This window comes from Engystomops pustulosus, chromosome 10, assembly GCF_040894005.1.
Source record: "Engystomops pustulosus chromosome 10, aEngPut4.maternal, whole genome shotgun sequence".
Taxonomy (NCBI): Eukaryota; Metazoa; Chordata; class Amphibia; order Anura; family Leptodactylidae; genus Engystomops; species Engystomops pustulosus.
The window spans coordinates 31,479,311-31,497,939 of NC_092420.1; the positions used below are offsets into that span (position 1 = coordinate 31,479,311).

Here is an 18,629-nt window from a genome sequence, read left to right on the forward strand (position 1 = left end):
CCCACTTTAATGTCTTGAAGTGCCAACATGACAATTTAAGCAGTAACTTATTGGAACCTGCTGTATCACAGGTTTTAATTGTATTGGTGAACTCAGGACGCCAATTCAATTGAAAGATGGAGAAATTTGGATCGTAACTTCCCGCCAGGGTCCCCTGAAGAGGAAGGATCAGGTAACCCAGAGCAGGAGCTCCAAAGATAATCCATCTCCATCTACACCTTCTTGCTCCTCCTGTAGTCCTGGCACCCAAGGATGTTGCTTTAAAATAGCGCTGAGCATGGCACATCCTGGGCTGTATTGATCACAGGGGAAAGCCTTGAGTCCTATCTGGCAAACTCTAAATTGGGGTGAAGACCTGGGTGCCCACAGAAAGAGCTCCGAGAGTGCCACCTCTGGCACCTGTGCCATAGGTTCGCCACCACTGGTGAAGGGGTTGCTGTGTAAACTATACACCTTACCACAGAGAAAAGCACCAACAAACCAATAACTCCTGTTTTGTGAAGTTCACTCTGCCCTAAGCACCCTACTTTCATGCACCCCCATTAAAGGCAGATTTATACTCTATAACCACGAATGACTTCTAAAGTAAATTGTAATATTTCAGTGTGAAAGGAAATAAAGTTAAACTGAAGCGATTTTCAGAAACTGAAATCCTGTACACGACATCTTACTAATAAAAGCCATTACCATGTGCGCTCCCATTCCTATAGGCTAGACACTTTGGCAATCTATGGGGGAGCCAGCAAAAGGGCTCCTGATGACAGGTTCCCCTTAGATAGCGATTTTGGCAACACTAAATTAAAGTTACCATTCAACATACGACTAGAGATGTGGAATTTTCCTTAAATTCCTGCAATGCCGTAAATGAATCATTCGTGTGATTAGTGTTTTTTTTTTAAAAACACATGCACTGATGTAAAAGCAGTTTTCCTGTAAGACATCTTCCATCAAAATCAAGCATAATAAACCAGACACACCACTACTCAGATCCAGGCAATATGGACTATAGTAATATATTTGTTATGCATGGCCTCATTCCTTCCAAAATCAAACTTAATTATTTCAATGAGCCACAAAGGCTATGGGTGTCTTAGAAAAGCCCTCCGCGGTCTGGCTTCACCATTAAAATTCTAAATTACGGAAAGCATTAGGTCATGATTCTACCATTTTTTATTTCTTTTTTTTTTTAAACATACAAATATAAAAAATAAACTTTTCAGTGCTCAACACATTAAAACTTTAAGAACAGTGCAACCAACGCCATATTGTGATAAAAGTTAGTCTTCCCAGTCATCTTCCATCTCATCTTCATCTGCAATGACAAAGAAAATAAAGAGACAACTTCTATTAATGCCCCCAGCACCACCTCGTTAATAAACCTGCTCCCTCTTGCAGATTTACCCTTCTGTGGTGTCCATGTATCCAGGTGCTTCCTGCTCCTAAGGTGCTAGAAATGTTACTGCCTTAATCAATGTGTGCTTTTGCAATAAGACATGAGACTTAGACTTTATAAGGTGAGAAAAAGGTGAGACTTAGACTTTATAAAAATTCTACTTCGAGCAGTTACAGATCCTAAACAATGCAGCATCCTGACATGGACCAACCATAGTACTGCAGATAGGACTCTGGGATCAGTGATATATAATAAATGTCCCTTCTTCCCTGCTGTAATTATTAGTGAGGGAAGAAGGGACTACTCTACTTGCATCACCTCTAAGATGCTTATTGCGATTTCATTAATGGACCAGACACTGCTCTGTACTCAGTTCAGTTTAATTGACTCACAATGATACAAGGAGTCCCTTCTTCCCTGGTAAACAGCACTGAACTGTAGTCATCATAAACTGCCCTTATGTAGAAAGACTTGTCAAGTCATATTTATTCCTACTGCATCCATGATTATTCAAGAGATGCGAAATGAAAATATATTTGACCTATATACCCACCACCATTAACAGAATTGGTATGAAGATTAAAGGTTTATGGTCAGAATAACATTTTACAGCACCATATAGTGATCACTCCTATGTACATACCCGAGGAGTGTATAGCCTTGTGCCTTCTTTTTATGACATCCATCAGTGCAGAGACCAGGTTAGAACATTCAGTAATTTCAACCTTTGAAGTGGTGGCCACCTAAAGTACCCAGAAATTGTGATAATATATGCATATTAAAAGGATTGAACAAAAGCCTTGATAATTTACCATAACAGAACACTTACAGATTTCAACTGGACACCCTGCTTTATCTGGTCCAAGAACATAGCGGGATTTGCCTGCTGCTCAGGTTCCTTGTTGGAAGCCACTGTGCCTTGAATTTTGGATGTAGGGTTACCAGTTTTCTGGTCTTGGGAAATTAAGAGCTTGGATTCGTTAGCCAGTGGCTTTTCAAGACAATGCTTTAGAAGTGGAGGTGGTGGTGGAGGTTGTGGGATAGCAGCAAACACAGGCTCTGGCTTTAGACATTCTTTGGGATGACATGGGGTAATATTGTCAGAATTACATTTAGCAACTAGTGGAATGTCTGTAGGTGATGGAACATCCCCATATTTTATAAGTGGCTCGTTGCAGGGGATAGATGAAGGTAAATGAGCAGGTTTGGAATGCGTTATTTCCGGATTGTCAACAACTGAGGTTGATTGAGGTAGAGAGATCAAATTAAATGCAGTGTTAGTGCAAGGATGGTTGAGAATAGATGGAAGACTACCCGTTTCTGAAGGAGTTTCTTTTGCATCTGGAAGAACAGGGAGAGCTGGTAATTTCATGGAATTTTTAGTAGAAAGATGTTGTGCACTTAGATGTCCTGTCTTTGAATGATTATGCACAGAAAGATTAGCTGCTGGAGAAACATTTTGAGACATCTCATCATATGGCGTTATTGGTGGAATAGGCCTCATTGTTGGGATGTGGCTGAAACGTGGAGGAACTTCCATGGGTTGTGGCTCATTTCTCAGAGATGGAAGATAACATAAAGGAGAACCACGTGCCAACATTTTTGCAGCATGGGGTGAATCCGGCTGAACACAGCTTTGTCGTTTTGATGGAGCCAAGTTTGAAGCAGACAAAGAACGGAGTCTAGAACGAGCATTTGGCCTTTCTACAGAGGCTAAAAACAAGAAAAAAAACCCAAGTAATGCATCTTCAGTGTCCTCAATCATCTCAAAAATTTGATGGTTTTCACAATAATTTTATTTGTACTTACTCATCCTCCGAGTCTGTTTCCTCACAGCTTCCATGCCACCTGACTTTTCTAGCACAGAAAATATTCTACGTGACACCTCCTGGTCTTGAAGATGCTCCTCTTTGACACCTGCCATGTTGAAGAGCTTCTGCAAGTCGTTTTCTAACCTAGCCTGGAAAGCGGAAGACAAATGTGTGGTCTATGCAGCAAAGTTTAGGACCTACATTTTGTCATGCACTGTATTGTTCTCTATGCTGCATAAGTTACTACATTACTCTATCTAGCCAAGCATTGGTTATGGCTAGGCAGAGTTTAAACTGATCAATGACTGCACCCATACCAAAAAAAAACCATGTTCTTGAAGGGGGCCCATTGTCAAAAATCAAAAAGCTTAAAAGATATTTCCTTTGCCCCCACAAGCTCATACTAGTCAATGAATGCTACATAATATAAAAAGGGGTTACCTTGTCCATTATGCACATGTCCATAGACACTAGGTAGAAGAACCCCAAAAACAAACCGCTGTTTAGACAATATTTCTCAAAAGCTTAAAAACACACAAGTAAATAGGGTATAAAAAAAAGCTGAACTTACATCAAGACTTGGAACAGCATTAAATCCCACATGAGTAACATGTCTAGGAGAGAAAAAAAAAAAAAAAAAAAAAAAGATAAAAGAAACATTTACCCTTAATTCCATTCCACTTTTTTCTACAGCAAGTTAGCAAAATGTATTATGCCTTCTTTCTTCATCCCACACCCTCCACTTAGAAAAGCGACTATAGCAGAAATCTGTCAGGCTGAAGCCCCTCAGTAGATATGGAGTGGCGGGTTGTTGAGACTCCATTCTGAATAAATTCCCAAAATGTCTTAAAAGTAATATTCTAAGAAAGCATGTGCTTGATGCGCACATTACTCAATGTTTCCTGACCCAAGCGTATGCAGATACTAAGAACATAGACCATGAACCTTAGGTACCTTCTGGGGAAAAAAAAAAAAAAAAAAAAAAAAAACAACCGGAGGAAGGAAGTGACATCTGGAGATGTAAATAAGACATACTTGAAGTTGGTAGGGGTTCCAATGTCAGATTTGTTCAGCTTCCCTTTCTGAGCTCGTCTTGTATGGGAATCCTTCGGGGTGAAAGAAACTGACCCGTCATCGGTTTTCCCCTCTGATGCATGAAATATAGAGCCTATATAAGAAAAATGTATAAATTATATCAGGGAAACAGGAAAAGGATAGTTTGGATACAAAACTTGAAAAAAAGGGGGTGGCCACTAATCCCAAACTAACAGGTTCAGTGCAGGACCTTGAAATGGTCACACATATTCTTACCCTTTTAAAGTTTGGGGTTTGCCATCAGAAGCTGTGGGTCATAAGAACCCAAGGCAGCAGGACTCCTGTCTTCCTGTGTACTGCTAGCTACCGGTCAATAAAGGTGCTGTGCAGTCATTACTGTCTGCAGGCCCCCTCCTTTTTGTTGGAGGCAAGGCCAGAGTCCTGCTGCCCGGAGGGGGTGTCACATGGCTCCTGGCAGCAAGCCCCAGACAGAGGACTAAAGGCGACCCTAAATCCTTATACTTACTCTGTTACATTGAAGAATTAGTGGCAAACCCTTTAACACCACAAAATCCAGATTGTGCATTTTATCCTAATTTGGCCATATATGGATTCTGTGCAAACTGGCACTTCATAGACCCGAAATTCATGGGGAAAGGGGGCATCTTTGCATGGAGGGATCCCATTTTTCAATCGTTCATGGTTTGCAAACATTGACAAGGGCTTTTGCATGTTCCAGTTTGCAATATGGCTGGAGTTCCTAGGGGTAATGGGGTACCCTTAGCGGAGTATGCCATGGACAGTCTATTATTGTAGCACTAACAGCAGAAATCATTACCTTCACCAAGCAGGCCGTATCTGTATATTCCTGTTCATGATCAGAAGTCTTAATGTAGGAACTGCCTGTCTAAACAGGTTCACTACATGGGAACCAATACAGAATAGAAAAGTTTATACTTGAAGGAAAGCGTTATTTACCGCCAGGGCTTGGCAATGATATCATACAACTTGTCCAACTAGTTTTTCTTCCCTTCAGCTTAAAGTTTCTTTTTCAAAGATTCTTTGTATGTGGAAGAAGGGTGTTGATCCAAGGGGAAGATAAAGTTGCCATTTGTCTACAGATTTACTTCTATAGACACACACACGGCTGGTACCATGATGCCTTCCATTGAGGAGAGAGGGGAGAAAAAAAAAAAAAAAAAAAAAAAAAACAACCCACACTCTTTATATACCCTCCACCACTAACAGGTGGGGTTAAAAAAAAAATATATATATATATTTTCATCAGGCATCTGTAGTATAGACCTGGGGGCAGTGGGAGACCATCACTTACAGGCATGTACATTTTGTAATTGGCCCAAAAAAAAAAAATTTGCACGACATCCAGCATGGCTCTTGGCTTCACAGCGCAAACGCCTCCTCTACAAGAGAGGAGGCATGACGTAGGTTCTTGAGAGTCTGATATGTCTCAATGAACTCACAACCATTCGAGTATACATCTTCCCCCCCTCCCCCCACTTTTTTTAAGTTGTGCACACAAAGGTGTCATATGGGTTGATTTGGGATTTTCAGACAGATCACAGCCCCCATTGAAGTCAATGACGCCCGTTTATGGAGTGGTGAACACAGGGCTTCCCCACATTGCAGCAGAGACGGCCACATGTCTCAATGGATAGGGGAGGGGTGAGGAGCGCTCACCCCTCCCACTTGTCCACCCAGGATCCGGTCTGGGAGACCACACAGCCGTGTGAATGTAGTGGAATATGTTCTGCAGTACGTTCAGTTGTGAAAACTGGAGTCCACCAACCACTTGAAAGTTGAACAGAGCGCGGTCACTGACACTCAAGGGGGTTTTAATCTCCAAGAATATTTATAGCGACTTTCAGTCCTCCATTCTCCAGATTAGTGAAGGTCCCAGAGGTCTTAACCTCCACGCTAGTGAGCTGATCCAGGTGCAAGGGGAATGTATCAATTGTCCAAGGGAAACAAAATGTAAAATAAAACCCTACTTGAGCCTCTTCGGGTTATAACAAGGTTTGAAAAAACAGTCAAAAAGAACATAAATATATTGCGTTTAAGCCAAGTGAGACAAAACAGTCAAAATAAGGAAAACACTAGACATATGAAGCCGTGAATATAGCAGAAGTGCAGGAAGGCGAGTTTTATTGTCCTCAGATCTCACCCAAGGCTATGATACAAATATTTTTGACTACAATGGCTTCTTTTTACATTGATAGTGCAATACATTAAATGAGAGGAGTAATGTGAAATGGCACAATCCGATTATGTGCCTCATCACCAAAATAATCTAAAAAAAAAAAAAAAAAAAAAAAAAAAAAAAAGTTATATATACATATTTTTTTTTTTTTAATGAGAATTTTGTATGAGCATTTCAGAAACATTGTGAATGTGGCCTCAGGATAGATATACATTTTTCTCTGAACTGCATAAAAAGAACCTTGGAAAAGCCTTGAAATAAACAATTCCTGGCCAGATTTATCTGTTCAGACACAATGAAAACAAAATAGATTGTTTAATCCTATTACTTTAACATCATGAAAGGAAAACAGATTTCACTTCATGTACCACTATGCATCAGGAATAGTTTACCTGGATCCCCTGCAGTGATAGGATCAGAAAACACTATTATTTTAGACCATACTCACCAATCATGTTAAAAAGTGCCATATTTCCCTCAAAACAGACAAAGTGCACACTACAGACTGAGCTGACTGCACTGTGTTATATACTGGTCTAACTACCCAGCACAGTGCCTGATTACTGGGATACAACTCACCTGAGGGGGGAGTGACTGGAGCGTGGTGTCCTATCACAAACGAAAATGGGCACCTCTCTGAGGGCGTGTTCACATGATGCGTTTAGGGTGATGTCACATGATGCGTTTAGAGTGATGTCACATGATGCGTTTAGGGTGATGTCACATGTGCAGTTTATCAGATGCAGTTTTTGATGCCCAAACCAGGAATGGAGTAAAAGTAGGAGGAGGAGCAGCACCTTTCAGTTATTGGTCTCACCTATTATGATCCACACCTGCTTTTGGCTTCAAAAACTGCATCTGAAAAACTGACCGTGTGCCATCACCCTTTCCGCATGCGTTTAAAAACACATTGCAACAGCTGAAGAGAGATTTGCCTAATTAAACAGCTGTAAACGTTTGCGTTAACAAAACGTTTGTAAACACACATGTTAACAGCTGTTTAATTAGGCAAATCACTCTTCAGTTGTTGCAATGCGTTTTTTTAAACGCATGTGTTAGGGCGCGTTCACACGTTGCATTTTGGTCGCGTTTTCATTGCGTTTGAAACGCATTAGAACAGCTGATGAGAGGTAATTTGCCTAATTACATTACCATTTACGTTTGTTAACGCAATGTTAACGCATGCGTTAACATCGCGTTTACGATGCGTTTTGTAAACGGAAATGTTAACAGTGATATAATTAGTCAAATTACCTCTCCTCAGCTGTTGTATATGCGTTTCAAACGCAATGAAAACGCAGGTCAAAACGCAACGTGTGAACGCGCCCCTTAAATGCAACGTCTGACCACACCCTGAGGACGCGTTGCGCTTTGGTTGAATTTTCATTGCGTTTGAAAATGCAATACCATTGCAGGGTATTAGCAGTGTCAGCCTATGCATTTGCTTAGGCTGGCACTGTGCCAGTAAGATGACGTCACAGACGCCACCTTACTGGCAGTGCCCGCAGGCAGTGCTGGGGACCAAATCGGACCCCAGCACTTCCATAGCAGCGATCGGCGCCCCCGAAAATAATTGGGGGGGGGGGGCGCGATCGTGGGAGAAAGACCCCACAGAGGCATGTTAGATGCCACGGACGCGCTAAGTCAATGCGCTCTGTGCTGGATATATCCACCACGGATCGCTAAGGGGTTAATGAGTTCAGTTGACGTGCAATGGTGTATCCATTTTTACATGTTCCGTTAGACCTTCCGTTATTTGAGCAGATAGATGGAATAAAAAGATGGATTGCAATAAAATACTGAAAACCCGATAAGACCCTGAGTAAGGGCTGCCGAAAGGATCGTCCCTAGTTCTTTAAGATATTTTACTGTGGGGTTTTCAGCTAAAATGGCATACCCCTCTCTATCCTTCAAAAGGTCAATACACATCCTAGAATAGTCCGTGGCTTGCATAATTACAATGTTGCCGCTCTTGTCAGATTGTTTGATAACAATATTATCATCTTTTTCTAATGAGAAAAGTGCTAGTCTTTCATCTTTGCTGCATATTTTATTCACCATTTATATTCTCCTCAGATCTGCTGGAGTCCAAACCACTGATCACATGTCAGAAGCCAAGAGCTCAGGCTCGTGCCACTGTCACTTCACAAGACGATGTGATACAATTACATACAATTTGAGTAACTGGAGTTGAGCTCTAATACCACGTACAGCCACTATGCAGTGCTCAGTGCTGTCATTGCTAGACTGTGAGGAGACCACAGCACTTGTCCTTTGGTCTCCAGATGTTGGCCGAGCCTCCGCTCCCTTACTGATCCTACATCAGCCAAGAATTTTTTATGGGTAAAATGGTCTTCCATAGAAGAGAGGAATAGAATAAAGTATATTTGTCTCTATAGGACTGACATCCTGAACAGCCAAATCTCTCTACTAATGCAGAGGGTCCTGCAAGTAGGAGGGATATTCCTGATATCCTCATAAACCACATAATGGGGCTTATTTACTAAGGGTCCGCAGCTGCGCTTTTGTTGGTTTTTCTGACGTTTTCGGGATTTGCGCTGCTTTGACAGGTATTTAACTGGGGATTGTGTCCCAAAGGGATCGGATTTTGGCGCAGCTGCACTGACTTCCATTCGACAGAAATCGGGGGTCATGCCGTCGTACGATCCAACTGATTCAGACTGCAGGATTTAACTTTAAATTTGTGTTGCAAGACAATGCACTTACATGCACCAGGAGGAAGAAGGTGAACTCCGGTGGACCTGAGCGGGGAAGCGACACATGCAAGAAATCGGGCGCACTATCTTAGTGAATCGCAGCAGAGTGTATGTATATCGTCGGGCAATGCACTTTCAGGGAACGTGTCCGGACAGGTAAATAAATGTGCCCCAATATCCTATATATATATGTATATATATATATATATTTATATATGTCACGGGTGCTCCTGCGATCCCTGTCTCGGATCGCGGGCGCATCCGTGCTCCTCCGTGTGCCTCCGCTGCTGCCCGGTCTCACTTACCTCTCCCCGCTCCTACTCTTCCCCGGACTGCCGTGCGCGCGCGTCCCCACCTCCTAGGGCGCGAGCGCGGCTCCTAGCTGAACACCTCACCTTTAAGAATCCTGCCTCTTCCTGTGTTCCCTGCCGGATCTTTGTGCCTCACAGCCTAAGAGAAAGCTTCCTGGTGATTATCTGCGTTCCTGTGTATTCCTGCGTTCCTGTGTGTCTCCGCTCCCGAGTCCTGTGTAGCCGTGTTACCCGAGTTCCTCTGTGTTGCTGTGTTCCGTGTGCCTGTGTTCCCGTTCCCACCTGCCATTGCTGACCCCGGATCTGGACTTGACCTCGCATCTCTGCCGCCTGCCCTGACCTCGAACCTGGACCTGACTACGAGACTGTCTTCTGCTAAAGTACCTCGACTTCGGCTGCCACCGCGGGCTGGTCACGCCTGGGAACGACATGGTGGTATCCTGCCCCAGCAAGTCCAACCCGCTTTGCGGCGGGCTCTGGTGAAAACCAGGTGCCACTTGGATTCCGGTCCCAGGTGTCGGCTAGTTCCATCTCCCGCGGTGGTCCAGAGGATCCACTGATCCTGACAATATATATATATATATATATATATATATATATATATATATATATATATATATATATATATATATATTTTATGAAGTTTAATTTTATCTTCATAGTTATTGCTTACTAGCTGTCGTACATGAAGTAAAAAACTGAAGTACTCCCCCTGCCCTACACCACACCCTGCATTTAACCCCTAAGCTTACCTGTGTTGTGTATTGCCCCCCCTCTTAATAAAACAAATCTATCAGATTTTATTTAAAAGTGACAGTTATCAGAGGCGATGTTGATTCTCACTACAGATCCCAGCATGCTCTCGCCTCATCTACATAAAAAATAGGGAAGATTGCCCATGAAAACCAATCAGAGATCAGCCAATATTTTATAAGCAGCAGTGGGAAAATGAAAGATGAGCTCTGATTGGCCGCCATGACCATAACTAGTACCAGCCCTGTTGTCATGGGAACTACCAATGTTTATATTGCTGTAGAACCCGGTTGCTATGTGCGGTTTATGCCATCATAGACCCGTTGCCTCCAATCCTGGAATTCTCGGCTAGGACGGTCAGTGCGAGGCAGGTATAGGGGAGATTGGAGGCGCTGAGCACTTTCTTGCTGAATAAGCGTTTGTCCGACTGGGCTTTTACTTTTGCTATTTATTTTTTTACAGTTTTTTTTTTACAGTTTTTGAGTTTTTTTTAGGATCACTCGCACACCGTCCATCTTTGTGTGTTGAGGAGGCGGCGGCCAAATGCCTGCTACTGGAGGCAAGATCCAACCCCGGAGACACCTCCATCGTCCCGGGGGCCTTCCATACAGCCGAAAGCCTGAACAGCACCAAAGGCAGTCTGGCATTTTTGGACAACTTACCGCAGCATTGGGCAGTATCGTGCCATATATCAAAAACCTGTTTGTAGCACCTAGACAGGAGCCTGGCCGATACCTCCAACTGAAGAAACAACCACCGCTTCCACCTGCACCTAAAACTTGCATGGATTTACAGGAGCGGAAGGATCCTCAGGTACCGGAGCCCACCATAACATCAGGTGAGGAGCAGAGCCTTGTCCCACATCCCAGGAAACCATCTCACACATACAATCTCAGAGATCGGAAAGAGCGTCGCAGTAGGTCGGCAGCAGTGACATCTAGCATCCGCAGTGCTCCCTATGCCATAACAACTCACAGTCGAGCAACTGCAGGACCCGTCTCTGTCCGATGTATATACTGTGGGAAACTAAGGGATGAAGGCAAGTCTGTGAGGTACAAATCCTCTCATCTTCCAACAGAGAGAGTTCCGTAAGGGACAATCCTTTCTGCCCTACCAAAAACATCTAGTGGTTGAGTCATCTTCAGTAACATCATGTGCCCAGCTGCCATTCTGACTGATATTCTGGTATTGACCTTGGCTTGTTAAATTGATTATGTTTTTTGGAATGCCGCCTGCCCTGACCCCAGACTGTTTCTCGCTTATGCATCTTGGCTGCCTGCCCCGACTCCGGACTGTTTCCCCGCTTATGCAAGTTGGCTGCCTGCCCTGACCCCGGACTGTTTCTCGCTTATGAATGATGGCTGCCTGCCCCGACCCTGGACTGTTTTCCCGCTTATGCATGATGGCTGCCTGCCCCGATCCTGGACTGTTTCCCATTTATGCAAGTTGGCCGCCAGTCCTGATTACAGACAGTTTTTTTGACGATCTTGTTTGCAGCCTGAACCAATACCTGCCTGCTTACTCACACTCCATTATTGCTGCCTGCCCTGAACAGTCCGGAAATTATGACTTTTCTTTTTTTTAGTTATATAACAAGCCACAGGTCATTTTGGCTTCTACTAATGTTTTTTATTCATTTGTTATGCCCATTTCGCCATGGAGGTGGATCAGGACAGTGTCGCTGAGGTAGTGCCAGACCAGTCCATTGCCTGCTGCGTGTCAGCTCCTACTGTCCTCCCTATATTTACTCAATGTCCAATTCCTGCCCCCTCATCCTTCCCCACAAACCCTTGATCCCCCCCCCCAAAGATACTCTCCTTTTAATTCCCCACCCCTACAAACACCTGACCCCACCTTCCTTCAAAAAACCCTCCTTTATTCCCCTCCACCACAAATCCTTGACCCCCCTCCCCCAAAGAAATGCCCTTTTATTTCCCCTCCCCTACAAACCCCTGAACACTACCCTGGCCCCCTGTTCTATGGTGCCCCACCCTCACCTACTACTAAATCGAAAAATTGTCCTCCGTGACGTCCTCACCAACCTCCTGCAGCTCTGAAAGCCCTGAAGACAAGGAGACTCCTTTCCCATCACATGAGAAAGACATCAAAGAAGACAAAGTCAGTAAAGGACAGTGGCCGTGTGCTGGGGGTAAGTCTGGACTTACTGTGAATTTGACCAATTAAAATCCACAACATCACCTGACCTTCTACAGATCTGATCCGATGTATCTGTGGATGGAATCTTCTAAAGTCTTATCCATTTTGCTTTTATGGCAAATGCTTCAGATTTCCCTTCTACAATTCCACAGCGGAATATCTGCAGCATTTCCCTCCCATGCGGATGTATCCTTACACCTCCAATGGGTCATCCATAGGGGAGCCGTCACTACCAACACTTGGCATAACATGTGTGACCTGAATGTAGCTGTGATCATCTATGATCTATTACCTCAACCACTTAATTGTCTCCTTTGATTTTTCCATCCACTTCTGTCTTTTTCTATACATAGGGGAGGAGGAGGTTTCCCATCATCCGCTTATGGGATGATGACCCAGTGGGACAGTCAGCAGCGGGATCCTGTATGGATCAGAACCAGCTCCAGAATCTTCAATTGTGAAAAATCATAGAGAAGAGGAGAAGTCCAGTTACAGGTGATACTATGTGACTGAATATGAGGCAGTGTCCTCAGTGATGGCCGTAGCTCCTGCTGCTGGATATAACACCTATCGTTCTATCTTATCCTCCAGCTCCACCTTGGGAACCCAGAAATACCGCGCTCCCTCGCTGTACGAGAAATCATCACATTACATAACTGCGCCTCCAGATGAGGGTAAGTAGCAGTTTGTAATAAAATTACAATTCTTAAATTATGTGGATAAGATTTTGTGAAAAATGATTTACTTTGCTTTCTCAAATCCAGCACATCAGCTCTGGTCCTCCCCGATGGTCCCTGCTTCCTGCTCTGCAGCAACGACGTTCCATGTACGTGCACGAGACAACAGCAGAGAATTCGGACTGGAGATGCGACCTCATCCTGCCAATGGCCTGAGAGAAAGCAGAGGAGGAGGATGACAGACAGCGCCTCCACCTGCATGATCTGAGAACTATATGAACAAGACACAAATAAACAAAATTTTACAATTTTACAAAAACTGCACATTTTATCAAATGTGAAAAGTAGGTGTTGTGGGTATACTGAGGTGAGGTTCTCCAGTACATCATCCAATGTTATACACATGATAATGTATTCAACAGGCTCCAATAATAATACATACACAAACTTCAAAGCAGGATGAATACACACCAGCAACCTATAGGTCGCAGTCACACCTTCCGCTAGGCGTCCGTTCATAACGCGACGCTAGCACATAGGGGGCGGTCCAGGAGGAAGTATGAAAAATCTAAAGATCCTAATACTGAGAACACGTTCACACGATGCATTGCGTTTTTGCCGTGTTCAAAACGCCATGTATGGCATCACCCTTAGTAAGAACAAAAACAAGACTCCTTTTCTCTGGTTTGCTGGGGGACCCATCCTCATGAACAGTGGGGGTCGTGGTAGTGGGAACCGCACCAAGCACCTTATTATGTACCCTCATATGTTGGTATAACCCCTTAAAGCAGGGGTGTCAAACTCCTTTTCACTGGGGGGCCACATCAGCTTTGTGGTTGCCTTAAAAGGGTCAAATGTAATTTTATTACTGAATAAATGCATCTTACATTTATACAGCATTAGGGCACATGCACACAAAATTTTAAGGGACATATATACGACCTCAAATTTATGGCTGCATATACGTCATTCATAGTTGTCTATGGTTCTGCCAGGGCTCTGTGCCATGGCCGCAAAAAAGATAGAGCGTGCTGGACTGCCGTGCGCCATTATTCTCTATGGAGAGGGGAGGGCGCATAGGGAAAGGGAAGTATTGGAGTATCCTAGACCCTATTTTCTCCTCCTGCCTAGAGCAGCATAGGAGCAGGAAAAGGGAGAAAGGACCAATTTGGGCCCATGGCGTTTGACACCCGTGTCTAAAGGACATCTACCACCAGGATGAAGGATTGTAAACCAAGCACACTGACATACTGGTGTGTGCCCCCTCTGCTCTTCTTTTAGCTTCTTATGCCCTGGTTTTAAAATTTTGCAAATGAGCCCCAGGGGCTCTAGGCTCCATAGGCGTTAATGGAGGTGTTAACCCCTTAAGGACGCAGCCATTTTGTAGCTTAAGGCTCAGCCCGATTTTTTGGATTCTGACTTGCGTCGCTTTATATGGTTATAACTTTTGAACACTGTTACTTATCAAAACGATTCTGAGATAGTTTTTTCCCCACATGTTGTACTTCATTTTAGTGGTAAATTTTGGCAGATAAGTTTTGCGTTTATTTACAAAAAAAAGAAAATATGATAAATTTTTTGAAAAATTTGCCATTTTCGAAATTCTAAATCATTGCGTTTTCAGGCAGATAGATGTACCACCTAAATAAGTTGCAGAATAACATTTCCCATTTGTCTACTTTACATTTTCATAATTTCTGAAATGTCTGGATAATTTATTTTGATGTTACGCGGCTTACAAATAGAATAACGCTTTTCCGGATTTTCAGAATTGACTATTTTGGGGATAAATACAGTTTTGAATGAAATTTTACATATTTAGCATCAAAACCCCCTATATAACCAACCCATTTTCAAATCTGCACCCCTCAAGCTATCAGAAACAGCTTTTACGAAGATTGTTAACCCCTTGAGATCTTCATAGTAATTGAATCAAAATGGGGGTGAAATTTAGAATGGTCATATTGTTCCCTTATACGTTCATTTAGCACTAAAATTTACACATTTCCAAAATATAAAAAGAGAAAACCCACCATACAATTTGTTCTGCAATTTCTCCTGAGTACAAAGACCCCCCACATGTGGCTGTGACTTGTTTTATGGGCGCACAGCGAGGTGCAGAAGGGAAGGAGGGCGCTGCAGCTGCCAGGATTTTAGTTTTCTCGTTGCCCCCTTTTGAAGGCTATAAAATTTTTGCTTTTTCGTTATTTGGGTCATGTGACGGCATTTTTTTTGCGGGATGAGATGCTTTTTCCATTGTTACCATATTGGGGTTGGTATCACCTATTGTTGAAAATTTAGGAACTTTTTTTGAGGGCAGGAGTAGAAAAGCATCAATTCTGTACTGGATTTTTTACTTTTTTTTTTTTTGGTGTTCACCGTATAGACTAATAATCATGTTATATTTATTCTATGGGTTGATACGATTACGGGGATACCAGACATGAATATATTTTCTTACGTTTTACTAAATTTGTCAAACAAAACCCTAATGTGGGGAAAAATCTATCATTTATGTATTGACGTCTTCCAAGTGGCATAACATTGTTACTTTTTTGGCTACGGAGCTGGTTGATGGCTTGTTTTTTGCGGGACATGTTGTACTTTGCACCAGTATCATGTCTGAGTACATATGGTTTTTTGATCGCATTTTATAGCATTTTTTGTGGGATTGAAAAGGTAAAAATCATAATTTTTGGAGGGTTTATACCAGTTTTTTTTTACGGCGTCTATCGTGGGGGTTCAATAATGATTTACTTTTATTCTACGGGTTGTTACGGACGCGGTGATACTATATATGTGGGGTTTGTGTTATGATTTAGACTTTTTTTGAGTTATATGTCTCTTTATATGTTTTGGGAGTTTGGGGCATTTTTAGTGATTTATGACTTTATTTTTTTATTGAATAACTTTTTTTTTTTTTACTTTTTCACTTTTATACCATGGGACATGAAGAAGCAATCATCTGATTGCTTGTTCATGATAATATTCTGCAATACTGATGTATTGCAGAGTATTATCAGTGTCAGCCTATACACCTGCATAGGCTGGCACTGTGCCAGTAAGATGACGTCACAGACGCCATCTTACTGGCAATTCTTGCAAGTAACTCTGGGGTCCAGATCGGACCCCAGAGTTACTATAGCAACGATCGGCGCCCCCCGAAAACGGTTCGGGGGGGCCGATCGTGGAGGAAAGACCCCCCAGATGCAGGTTAGATGCCGCGGTCGCGTTGACCGCGGCATTTAACGGGTTAAGCGCCCGCGATCGGAGACAACTCCGATCGCGGGTGTTACACTGGGGTGCCGGCTATTAGTTACAGCCGGCACCCCGTGTTTCCCGATGCCGGTTCGGCTCTGATCCAGAGCCGAGCCGGCATAAGCGCCGTGGCGGATATATCCGCCACTGAGCGCTAAGTCACTGCGCTCCGTGGCGGATATATCCGCCACGGAGCGTGAAGGGGTTAATATTAATTTTTAAAGCCTTTTTATTTAGAAAACAAGGACATAAAAAGCTCAAAGAAGAGCGGACACTACCAGAGGGGGCACACACCATGATCAGTGTGATTGGTTTACAATCCTTCATCCTGGTGGTAGATTTCCTTTAAAAAATTGTTCAGGCTGGTAATTTCATATGTCTGCAACTGCCCTTAGACTAGGCTCCCATGTTCAGGATGCACAGTGTCTGTGTTATGCCGGATGTGGAGCCAAACACTGTGGAGCAAAGAGGACAGGAGAATTTTGGAATGCCTTTAGGACTTTAGTCTTTGCTTCATGATCATGTTGTCCTTAAAAAAAATCCAAATGATAACCATAGAAATGGTTTTCGGCCATAATCCAGGTGCATGTAATGCCTCCGAAATGTGTGGACCCAGCATAAAAAAACAACAAGTATTACAGTATTAAAATATGTAAGGATTAAAAAAAAAACGGTAATGACTCATTGTTCACCCTTCTGAAACAAAAGACTGCAGTGAGGAAACAGGTAGGATAAGGGCAGCACATTTCCTGTAAACTGCACAGAGAAACCAGAGAAGCGAAACTTATGGGGAAGATCTGAATTCCCACTGGATAACAATCCCGCATCACTCCCACAAAAAGGAGGGAGGGAGCATAGACCTATGCAAACCAGTGCCCCATGATCTGTACAGCGCTGCAGAATATGATGGTGCTATATACATAAAGATTTATTTTCATTTAGGATATTTCAGATAACTGCTTACATGTATTATAGGGAATGGAGTAAAAAGGGAATAATAAAAGAAACGCTATGTTACTCTATAGTGTAAATACACCGGCTACCCATAGCAGCCATAATGCATCCTCACTACAGAGAGAACATCACAGCTATGTATCCTGCTTTAACTTGTAATCTATTATCCAAATTTATGGCCTCATAGATCCCTGTAATTGTGCCTCCCACCTTCCAGAAGAAGAAAAGAGGAACACAAGCTTGGTAATGTTAAGTCATACCCCAGTAGTTCCCATATCCACATCCGCACGTATCCAAAGCCCTGCCTGTCTGCTGCAAAATTTTGTAAGTCAGGCCGTGTTCACACAAGGCATCTAAGGTGCGTTTTCATTGCGTTTTGAAATGCATTAGAACAGCTGAGGAGAGGTGATTTGCCTAATTACATTACTGTTAACATCTGCGTTTACAAAACACATAGTAAACGTGGTGTTAACGTGTGTGTTAACATATGTGTTTTGTTAACACATGCGGTAGCATTGCTGTAAGAAATGTAGACAGTAATGTAAATAGGCAAATCACATCTCTTCTGGTGTTGTAATGCGTTCAAACGCAAGGAAAACGCAGGACATAACGCAACCCTCCCTAAGATGAAAGTGGACTTTGGCCCTTACACCGGTCATCAATTGTTAATAAACAATAAATCTAGTGATTATTGCAGTATGTAAATGAAAGGTTTATGTCTTACAAAATGCAACATTGTGTGATGTCAGACCTCCGCATGATGTCATGTCACTTCACACGGCATCACTGGGTAAACCTGTGGGACAAGGATGTTGAACTCAGTGGGTGATTGTTTAAAATTGCTTAAAATAAATGTTCTTTAATATTCTGACATTTTCTTATTGTGCTAAAATATCTTTGCAAGAAACATATTCCTTATTATTATATTTAACTTTGTAGCAGAATTGATCAGTACAACAAAGTATACAAGTAGTTAACATGTAAGATCCACCTCCACCCCCTCCCCCTAGTGACTGTGATCAGTGGAGAAGACCTTCTGGAGCTGGCAGGAAGCTACAGAGAAGCAGCACCACCACAAGAAGACCACAAACATGCAGAAAGCAGAGGGGATCATGCTGGTCGCTGCCCTGTGCCTGGTGTGCATGCCACTAGGTGGGTATTGGCGGGCAGTCTGCATGGGTTCATGTCAAGTTTATGGAATGTTCTGCGTAACATGTGGCAGGACGCACGGTTGTCCTATACAGAGACCGCTCCAAGAGTATGTTCTATGTATGGGACGTCGTATCAGCTCTATAGGCACAAAACAAGGCACAACTCGCTCTGCACTTCAGACTCTTTTCTTATT

General features: G+C 43.0%; 1 protein-coding gene and 1 long non-coding RNA gene across 3 annotated transcripts; one reads left to right on the forward strand and one right to left on the reverse strand.

Moving 5' to 3' along the window:
- Positions 1-1,152: 1,152 nt before the first annotated feature.
- LOC140104249 (uncharacterized) lies at positions 1,153-7,051 on the reverse strand. Of its 2 annotated transcripts, none has more exons than XM_072127712.1 (7): positions 6,906-7,050; positions 4,240-4,372; positions 3,776-3,818; positions 3,203-3,353; positions 2,223-3,106; positions 2,037-2,136; positions 1,153-1,312 (listed from the first exon to the last, which is right to left on the reverse strand). In XM_072127712.1, the coding sequence occupies exons 1-7, from the start codon at positions 6,925-6,927 to the stop codon at positions 1,278-1,280; spliced, it is 1,368 nt and encodes a 455-aa protein (XP_071983813.1). In that variant the 5' UTR covers positions 6,928-7,050; the 3' UTR covers positions 1,153-1,277. The 2 variants fall into 2 exon arrangements, with proteins under 2 accessions (XP_071983813.1, XP_071983814.1); XM_072127713.1 differs by lacking the exon at positions 1,153-1,312 and adding an exon at positions 1,425-1,447 and having other exon boundaries at positions 6,906-7,051.
- A 3,518-nt stretch (positions 7,052-10,569) lies between these two features.
- On the forward strand, positions 10,570-13,362 carry LOC140103952 (uncharacterized). The gene is made up of 4 exons (XR_011850216.1): positions 10,570-12,387; positions 12,749-12,890; positions 12,987-13,069; positions 13,160-13,362. It is a non-coding gene; the product is annotated as an uncharacterized lncRNA (long non-coding RNA).
- The last annotated feature ends 5,267 nt before the right edge of the window (positions 13,363-18,629 follow it).

Excerpts from the sequence above, each read along its gene's own strand:
- LOC140104249 (XM_072127712.1), bottom strand. The coding sequence starts at position 6,927 with ATGGCACTTTTTAACATGATTG. Across the intron at positions 3,354-3,775 it reads ATGCTGTTCCAAGTCTTGAT|GCTAGGTTAGAAAACGACTT; the intron begins GTAAGTTCAGCT and ends TCCGCTTTCCAG. Across the intron at positions 3,107-3,202 it reads GAAACAGACTCGGAGGATGA|CCTCTGTAGAAAGGCCAAAT; the intron begins GTAAGTACAAAT and ends TCTTGTTTTTAG.